General features: G+C 38.8%; 3 protein-coding genes across 4 annotated transcripts; 2 read left to right on the top strand and 1 right to left on the bottom strand.

Annotated features, from left to right (window-relative positions):
• The first annotated feature begins 340 nt into the window (after positions 1–340).
• Positions 341–2316, top strand: LOC109600047 (hypoxia-inducible factor 1-alpha inhibitor). The gene is made up of 4 exons (XM_020016115.2): positions 341–619; positions 684–946; positions 997–1462; positions 1552–2316. The coding sequence occupies exons 1-4, from the start codon at positions 503–505 to the stop codon at positions 1714–1716; spliced, it is 1011 nt and encodes a 336-aa protein (XP_019871674.1). The 5' UTR covers positions 341–502; the 3' UTR covers positions 1717–2316.
• A 102-nt stretch (positions 2317–2418) lies between these two features.
• On the bottom strand, positions 2419–8768 carry LOC109600041 (intraflagellar transport protein 88 homolog). 2 transcript variants are annotated; one of them, XR_007547379.1, is made up of 9 exons: positions 8252–8768; positions 7698–7972; positions 7450–7645; positions 4535–4846; positions 3995–4474; positions 3755–3941; positions 3436–3695; positions 2705–3382; positions 2419–2606 (listed from the first exon to the last, which is right to left on the bottom strand). XR_007547379.1 is itself a non-coding variant. In XM_020016107.2 (9 exons), the coding sequence occupies exons 1-9, from the start codon at positions 8405–8407 to the stop codon at positions 2485–2487; spliced, it is 2535 nt and encodes an 844-aa protein (XP_019871666.1). In that variant the 5' UTR covers positions 8408–8768; the 3' UTR covers positions 2419–2484. The 2 variants fall into 2 exon arrangements, 1 of the variants encoding a protein (XP_019871666.1); XM_020016107.2 differs by having other exon boundaries at positions 2836–3382.
• LOC109600057 (methylthioribose-1-phosphate isomerase) lies at positions 5038–7354 on the top strand. Its single transcript, XM_020016128.2, has 3 exons — positions 5038–5225; positions 5661–6033; positions 6634–7354. Exons 1-3 carry the CDS (start codon positions 5094–5096, stop codon positions 7185–7187), a joined length of 1059 nt encoding a protein of 352 aa, XP_019871687.1. The 5' UTR covers positions 5038–5093; the 3' UTR covers positions 7188–7354.

Genomic DNA, 8768 nt, shown 5'->3' with positions numbered 1-8768 from the left:
AAAAGCAAATAATAATTATAGTTGTGGTGCGTTAATATCTGGAAGCAGTTTATGTCCAATTTGACAAAAAATAGTAACTGACTGTAAATTCTGTAACCAATTAACAGCTATTTTTAAATATAAAATATATTTACTAAGGAGTTCATTTAATTTTTATTAAATTCAGTTTATTTGTTATATAAACTTGTTTGTTTAACATTTTGATATTTGTTTTTATTAACTGGGACGTAAATTTAATTAATTTAACATATTCCTTCGCCAGGCACAACTAGAATAAGTTTTCACGTATAGCCTACGTGACGTTTGTAACGTGACGTCCTCGAGGTGGGCAAACGACATCGGAGTGGGGGTTAGGGGGAAATGCAAAAACTACGTGCAGTTCATGCGAAGGTGTTTTTGTTATTATTTAGTCCTAGTACGAAAGCGAACGGTGTACTGGGTCAGCGCGTATGAGAGCCAATCTAGTTGAATTTACGTTGCGCGTATAAAAACCGTTGCGACGATGGAGAGTTCACAGCAGTGGGATGCTACGCAATTGAGACGATACGATTTCGCCTTGGAACAGATACCGAGGATTTATTACAAGGATCCCAGGATTGATGAACTCATCGCACAAAACGTAAACTCTTTAACTCATTAACATAACCTAGTTTATTTTTGTTTACCCGGATATTTGTTTTCAGAAACCTGTGGTAATAACTGAATCCAACATAGTGCGCTCAGCTTGCGACAAATGGAACTTAGAATATCTGGAAAACAACTTGGGTAACGGTGGACACATCGTCTACGTGTCCAAAAATCACAAGTTTAAATACTTCGATGACAAGAAGATGCTTAGCAAGACCAACCCCAAAGGTATAGAATTTACACCACCAACCAAGGTTGTCGAAATGAAAGTACAAGACTTCATGAAGAAACTTAAGGAGTTCAAAGAGGGCGACGAACGGTAAATTCACAAAATCATTCCAGCAACAGTCTTATTCAATATGTTCACAGGTTATACTTGCAGCAATCTCTGAACAGCACAATTGGTCCGGCAGTTGCAGAAGACTATATCAGATTTGACTGGCAATATGTGAATGAAAAACAGCACAAGCACAACTGGGGCACATTAACATCTAATTTGTTGTTTGTGGCTATGGAGGGTAATGTAACTCCATGCCACTATGATGAACAACAAAACTTTTTTGCACAAATTTGGGGACACAAAAGGTGCATACTGTTCTCTCCTGATCAGTTCGAATGTCTTTATCCACATCCAGTCCATCATCCACATGACAGACAGAGCATGGTGGACTTTGAAAGGCCTGATTACACAAGATTTCCAAAATTTAAACATGTAAAGGGAGTGGAAACAGTACTGGGACCTGGAGATGTGCTTTATATACCAATATATTGGTGGCATCATATTGAATCTCTAATGAGAGGTGGTCCTACTGTTACTGTTAATTTTTGGTTTAAGGTAAAAATTATTGTTTATAGTAAAATAAATTTAATAATCAAGAAATAAGAAACTTTGATTTTCACATTGGATTTTAAATTGGATTACAGGGCGGTCCCACTAATATTGAGTACCCTCTAAAGGACCACCAGAAAGTTTCTATAATGAGAAACATTGAGAAAATGCTACAGGAAGTACTGCAAGACCCAAAAGAAGTTGGTCCATTACTTAGGGCGATGGTTTTAGGACGGTTTACCGAGGATAACGCCAACTGACAAATGTGATAGATCATAAATTTTTGACTTGCTCATGAAGGGGTGGGTTCGTTGTTGGGCCTTAGCTCTCTCACGGGAGTTCCGCCATTTTAATGAACCTTTTGTTTTGACTGATTATATAGATTTAGATAATGAACTGAGTGCAAGATGATATAACTGTTTTTATTACAATTTTGGTGTTTTTAGTCGTGATATAAAAGATAAATACAATTGTGGAATGTGGTTGTAGAACGCTTCTAAGCAATATCCATTTTTAATGCTTATTTTAAATAATTAATATTGTGCAAAATTTTAAAATTGCATAATTTTTATTTCATATAAGTTGGGTATATGTTGCAACTCTATAATGAAATTTCGAAATGTTATTTATAATGCATTCTACCAGTGGAATTATTATTTTAAGCGTAATATTTGTCCTATTGTTTAATATTTGTAAATAACAAATAAGTTACTCCTATTTATTTTACAGTTATATGTAAATATTTTTTAAAATTGGATCCTAAATATTATATCCAATTTCTATGGTTCAGTATTTTTGTATGTTTAATTTATGACGCATTTGCGTTGCAGAGATTTATGTAAATAAAAATTTATTATTTATTCTATTAGTGTTATTACTAATAATTTTAAGACAACTTAATTAAAAAAGTTTAAAACAATCATTCTGCACAAAAATGTTTAAGGTAAATAATACAATATAAATAGTTGAAATTCATGGTGATTTTAAATAATTCAATGTGTAAATATATAAAACTATTAAATGAGTAATTATTCTGGTAACAGGTCGTCACCCAGTTCCTCATTAGTAAAATCATCAAAATCCAGAGGCTTTCCTGCCCCAGTCCTTGGGCGAAAAGGTTGCGGACCAAGAGGATCGACATAACTTCCATCTAAAACATGTTAAATTAAAATCAACGAGAAAAGCACTTTAAAAAATACTAGTCTCTTAAAATCGCAATAGAACTGATAAACATCTTTCATTACATACCATTCAAACATTAGAAAAATAAATGTTTTGGTGCATTTCCTAATGGGTACTCCAACATATTCAGTGGTGCATTGATTAACATCAAGTATTCAAAAATCTGATAATTGTTTTGAATACATCAAAAATATTACCCATCGCCGAGTGTCCGTAACCGGAATCTGGGCCAGACACAGCGTGTACAGCCCTCGAATCTCGTTGGCGAGCTGCACCTGCGGAGTGCCCAGGACTGATCACTGCGACCTCTTCTTCTCGTACCGGCGTAAATCCTGAGGAGCCAGTTCTCGACGACAAGCCACTGTTAGTGCGTCGTGACGACGCCGGCCGACCGCTGCCAAGGCGATCACGTACCTCTCGAGCTTTCTCCAAACGCTTGAGCTCAAGCACGTAATCCTGCGCCTCCCGCATACCTAGCTCGGTACAAAGGCGCACCAGAAAACGTAAGCATTCCGCGTTGTCGGGATGAAGGGCATGAACGCGTTGGTACATGGTAAGAGCCTTGTGCATATTTCCACCCCTTCTGTGACAGCCCGCCACCATCATGCTCCACTTCGGTTCGTTGGGTTGTAGAAGGGCGGCCCGTTCGAAATATGAAAGTGCCCGTTCTACCACTTGCATTTCTATGTAGTACGAGCCCAGCCACTCGATTACTGGTAAGCTGCCTGGATAGTACCGGTATGACTAAAATATTAATGTTAAATTACCACCATTTACAAAAAGATTGCAAAGGTTACCTCCACGTGATAATGGTGGGCTTGTTGCTTGTCGCCCTCATGATCATACAGCTCAGCAAGGGTACGGAGGGCAGACGCGTCAGCCGGAACCAAACCCAGCAACTGCTGATAGGTATCAGAAGCCGCCTCCACATCTCCAATCAATTCCAACAAATGTCCTACTTGGTAAACAACTGCGGGCAATAAGGCCAAAGACCCAGAAAACCGCTGGAAACACGCCAGTGCTTCGCGGTACCGACCTTGACGCTTTAATGTCAAGCCTGGCAATCATCAATAAATTTTAATCGATTATTTGACTTAATTAGGTAAGTGCACTCACCGAGATTGTAGATCGCTTCGAAATGGGTTGAGTTGAGTTCAAGAGCCTTGCGGAAACATTCGGCGGCTTCATCATGCCGACCTTTCGTCAACAGACAGGCGCCGTAGTTCACATATCCTTCAGGAATATCAGCTCCTGAAGTTTTTATCACTTCGCCATATTTAATCGCGTTTTCAATGTCTCCTTGCTATCAAAAGTATAACAATTATATAACAGTTTTTAAATATATAGTCACCTTACCAGGTAGTAAATGAAAGTAAGATTGATGGCTGCATTAGCCGCAATGTTAGAGTCCTTCTCGAAAGCTTTCAAGGTATCGATGGCATCCTGAAGCTGACGTTGCTTAAGAAACATGACCGCCTTGTTGATCTCGAGGTCTGAGGCAAGTTTTGCATACTCAGAATTCTTGATTGCCGCCACGCACCAGTCGTAACCCTCGCCGAACGTGTCTTCGATGAGGGAGGCTATCAGTTTGGCAGCAGTAAGAATGCAGAAATGAGCGTCGCGTCGTTTCATTGTCTCGAAACGATGGAGGTCGTCGTCACGAATGGCGAGGGCGATCAGTGCGTCTTCCGGGTCGTCCTGATCAGCGACGTAGCGGTCTTCGTCGTCAACATCTAGTGGTACCGCTAGTAACATGGAAAAGGCAGTTTTCATGCGATCTCGATCCTCTAGCGCGCGACAGCACACTATTAGGTGCAATCCGGCTCTGTGACATGCCTATAACATCAAATATTGGATATACAATTTTACTCAGAACATTTGAGGTTTTTAAAAGACCTGTTCACTCATGATATATTCCAACGATGAAACCGCCTCCTCCCATTGTCCCATCTTAATGAAAACTAGTGCGATGTTATGCATGATCTTGATGCGCAGGTTCTTTTGGCTGGATGGTACCTGATCTAAAGCCATGCGATACAATTTCACAGCCATTTGGTACTGACCCTGTCTATAGTACACATTGCCCATATTCACCTTAAGACGGTGTGCATTTGAGAACATTCTGTTCTTTACAATCATTTGATAAGTGTTCAGGGCTTCTGTATAGAGCTCGTTTGCCGCATATTGATTAGCTAACGTGAAGAGCACCTGTAACAATTTTATTTGTGTAGTGAAGTATCAATATTTATGCTCTTTGACAAAGTTAATAATATTTTTGTTTTTTGAAGAGAGAACAACATCCTGTATAATTATAAAAACTTCCGGACTAGTGCTTATCGCAGGATTTAGCACCACCATGTAGGCAACCCCATTACCGCCACCGGTATAACCTCAAATAGCAGGACGGCAGGCAGCAGTAGTTTGACGCCACCGTGCGAGCACGACGGACGAAACGATGTCTCTGCGTGCCATCAAGTACGAGAACAAGACGCTCGAAATCTTGGACCAGCTTTTGTTGCCGGCTCAGTCCAAGTATGTGAAGGTGCGCGGAGTTGAGGATGGTTGGCGGGCTATCAACCGCATGCAAGTGAGTGATTGTAAACATTATGTGACAAGATCGTAGTGATTAAAACATTATTTTCGTAACTAAACTTGCGTCACATATCAAATGTATGAATGAAAGAGGACAATGTTGAAATTAAAATGATTGTTAAACTTCCTTATAAATATAACGAACGTTTTATCAACTAAATGAGTTTGTTATCAACAAGTGACCTCACTATAAAGTTAAGTTTAAACAATTCCCAAAACAAAATGAAATACTTTACATTATTAATACTTTGTTATTAAATATTTACTTACAACTAAATTAATATTATAAATAAACTTTTTAATTTAATAACTTATAATTTCAAATTAGAGACGATAATCTTAAATTATTAATATTTTATCTTCTGTTTCTTATGGAGAAGTTATTTTTACTCAATTTTGAGTGTCTTTTCTACATGTGTGTTATTGTCAGGTTCGTGGAGCACCAGCCATCGCCATCGTGGGATGTCTCAGTCTGGCCGTAGAAATCCAAGACCGGACCTACGCCTCCAAGGAGGAGCTGCGCTGCGATGTCGAGGGCAAGCTTAACTACCTGGTGTCATCGCGACCAACGGCCGTCAACATGAAAATTGCGGCTGAGGAGCTCATAGCTCTCGCAAATAAATTAGCCGCAGATGGGAAGGGTGACGTGAATGATATGAAAGCAACCTTTATCAGTGCCATCGAGGGAATGTTGGTTAAAGATATAGCTGATAATAAGGCCATCGGGGAGCACGGCGCCGCAGAGATACTCAAAGGGCTGTCGGGGGACACTCAAGTCAGGGTACTGACTCACTGCAATACTGGTAAGAATTTAGTGTGATGAAGTCTAGACACATCATATTAAAAATTAACAAAAAACATGAATGAGTGAGTATTGGCGTTGAGAACACAATGGTTGATAGTGATAAATAGTTGCGTAACGGTACTTCACGTGTGAAAAACAAGCGACAGTAATGTCCTGAAAGAGCAATTAAAATTGTTGATCAGTTGCCATTTATTTGACTTACGCGTCGTGAAAAATGATTGTGGTGATTGACAAAATCAAGTTATATTAAATATTAGAGAAACGCATTCGTTATCTAATTAAATAATTTAAATCATTTATATTTATTATACAAGATAAAAAACGAAAGGTCTGATAAGGAGATTAAAACAATTAAATAAAAATTATGAATTACTGCCTTAGCTAGTGAAATATGACTTATATGAATATTATTATTATATTTATTTTTTGATAATTTATAGAATTTTGAATGGTTAATTACTTCTTGTAAAAATTAGATTTAGTATATACAGTTCATCTTTTTCGAAATTTTAAATTTTATAAACTATATATATTCGCAGTGGTGTGACCAAAATTAAAAGATATCGTATAAATGGATAAATAAAAAACAATATTGCAGGATCACTGGCAACAGCGGGCTATGGAACGGCTCTGGGAGTGATTCGAAGCTTGCACGCCCTGGGGCGTCTGGAGCACGTCTACTGCACCGAAACACGGCCGTACAACCAGGGCGCCCGCCTCACCGCTTACGAACTGGTTCACGACAAACTGCCCGCCACCCTCATCGTGGACAGCATGGTGGCAGCACTCATGCGCCAGCGACGCATCTCCGCAGTAGTGGTTGGAGCCGACAGAGTCGCCGCCAACGGCGACACGGCCAACAAGATTGGCACGTACCAAATCGCCGTCCTGGCCCGCTATCACGGAGTACCGTTTTACGTGGCGGCACCTCACACCTCAATCGACATGAGCATATCAGGTGGTGATCGTATCGTGATCGAGGAACGGCCCGACCGGGAAATGACCCACATCGGGGAGCATCGAATTGCGGCGCCCGGCATTGCCTGTTGGAATCCTGCTTTCGACGTCACACCGGCCGAACTTATCGCCGCCATCGTCACCGAAAAGGGTGTTTACAAGCCAGACCGTCTCTCGGATGCCAACACGATTTAATGCAGTTAAAAACATTTAATATTCTAAGTTGAGACCGACGACTGAAAGTACTTGGCAAGTACAAGTTCAATTATGTATGGTACTGGAAATGTCAGCACCAAAAGACTCGTTTTTTAAGGAAAATGTAGCCTATTTATATTGAAGTCAATTAAAATTTATGAATTGAAGTTTCTTATCATTAACACCTCAATCAGATTTGATTAGACAAATAATCTTTTGATCTTATCTTACTGTCATTATTTAATAATTTTCAAGTACTTACAGCATAAGTAAGATCAATATTGTGATGATCACCAAGTCCAGCCTGTTCCTGCATGCGAATAAGAGCGCGTTCTTTGTTTGAAGCTTCTTTAGCTTTGGACAAAGCTTTTCTGTTATCATTTTCAGCATTAGCCAAACATGATTCCTCCACCAACTGCATGATTTTGGCCTCTTGTTGTTTTATTTTCTCCTCTGGTCTGCAAAAACTCAACGTGATCTTTGTTTGTGTGCAATAAAAGGTTTACTTACGTGTCTTCTTTTTGAAGTTCAAGTGGAGGAGTGGGCGCCGCCCCCGCCTGGTTGAGAGGATCAAATGGTTTACCATGAGAGGTATATCCAGCTCCTCGCACTGCCGTCATAGGTCTGTTAACTACATCAATTCCTGTACCTGGCCTGAAACCAGTGCCCGGTTTAGCGGTGGCGCTGGGTTTGAAGTTGGTGGTGGGTTTGAAGCCTGTCCCAGATCTGTAACCAGTGCCTGGCTTATATGGTGTTCTTGGCATTGCAGTTCCTTGCCGTTGAAACTGAAATTCGTCAAGAAATTATTACAACTACAAAGCAGAGTATATTTAATTATTTGTATTTATAAAGACAACATACAATTAAGGGATCAATTTTGTCCATGGATCAATATTAGTGAAACAATTAGTAAATATATTTTGTACATATGTATAGTGATACTTGAATATAGTATACTAACATTACACATAGTTGTACCATTGTATAATTAATTATACATATAAAATAATAAAGTTGATTTTGATTAATACATATAATTTTATGTAAAATAATTAATCGCCTACCTCCGTTGAGGAGCCCAAATGCATAACGGGCTTCGGTGTGTTTAAACGAGACATATCTGCGATTTTCACACTCTTCGTCAACGGTTCTTCCTGCAAACTGGACAGATCAAATTCAGGCGTCTTTAAATCAAATCTTTCAATTTGTGCGGTCGCCATCTCGTGTGTATTTAACTTAATTAACAAATGTGTAACAATTCAAGTGTCAATGTAACAATTCAAAATTTTTCCACAATTTTTGAAAGTGAATCAATGTACACAAATTGTCGATGTAAACAAACTCAATACGCATGCTCCAAATCATTCAATGGAAACAGATTATTTGGACAGCAGGGTCGAACTCGGAATTAAATTGAGTTAATTTTCTTAAATAAACTTCTAACAAATTAATAAATCATGTAATATTCAACAGATATGCAAAACACAAATAAAATAAGGAGTTAAAAAAGTTAAAAAAAAAAATTTTTCGTTAGGTCATTTTAAACTAAGACAATTATATCAAATGGGAAGGAATCCTATA

The sequence above is a fragment of the Aethina tumida genome, chromosome 2 (genome assembly GCF_024364675.1).
Source record: "Aethina tumida isolate Nest 87 chromosome 2, icAetTumi1.1, whole genome shotgun sequence".
NCBI lineage: Eukaryota > Metazoa > Arthropoda > Insecta > Coleoptera > Nitidulidae > Aethina > Aethina tumida.
Note: the sequence above shows the minus strand (reverse complement) of the source record. Positions and strands in the feature narration are given on the sequence as shown.

Coding starts and splice junctions, on each gene's coding strand:
- LOC109600047 (XM_020016115.2), top strand. CDS start 503: ATGGAGAGTTCACAGCAGTGGGATGCTACGCAATTGAGACGATACGAT. Junction 620..683: donor ATGAACTCATCGCACAAAAC/GTAAACTCTTTA, acceptor ATTTGTTTTCAG/AAACCTGTGGTAATAACTGA. Junction 947..996: donor TTCAAAGAGGGCGACGAACG/GTAAATTCACAA, acceptor ATATGTTCACAG/GTTATACTTGCAGCAATCTC.
- LOC109600057 (XM_020016128.2), top strand. CDS start 5,094: ATGTCTCTGCGTGCCATCAAGTACGAGAACAAGACGCTCGAAATCTTG. Junction 5,226..5,660: donor GGGCTATCAACCGCATGCAA/GTGAGTGATTGT, acceptor TGTTATTGTCAG/GTTCGTGGAGCACCAGCCAT. Junction 6,034..6,633: donor ACTGACTCACTGCAATACTG/GTAAGAATTTAG, acceptor ACAATATTGCAG/GATCACTGGCAACAGCGGGC.
- LOC109600041 (XM_020016107.2), bottom strand. CDS start 8,407: ATGGCGACCGCACAAATTGAAAGATTTGATTTAAAGACGCCTGAATTT. Junction 7,646..7,697: donor GAACTTCAAAAAGAAGACAC/GTAAGTAAACCT, acceptor GAGTTTTTGCAG/ACCAGAGGAGAAAATAAAAC. Junction 3,383..3,435: donor CCCACCATTATCACGTGGAG/GTAACCTTTGCA, acceptor TTAATATTTTAG/TCATACCGGTACTATCCAGG.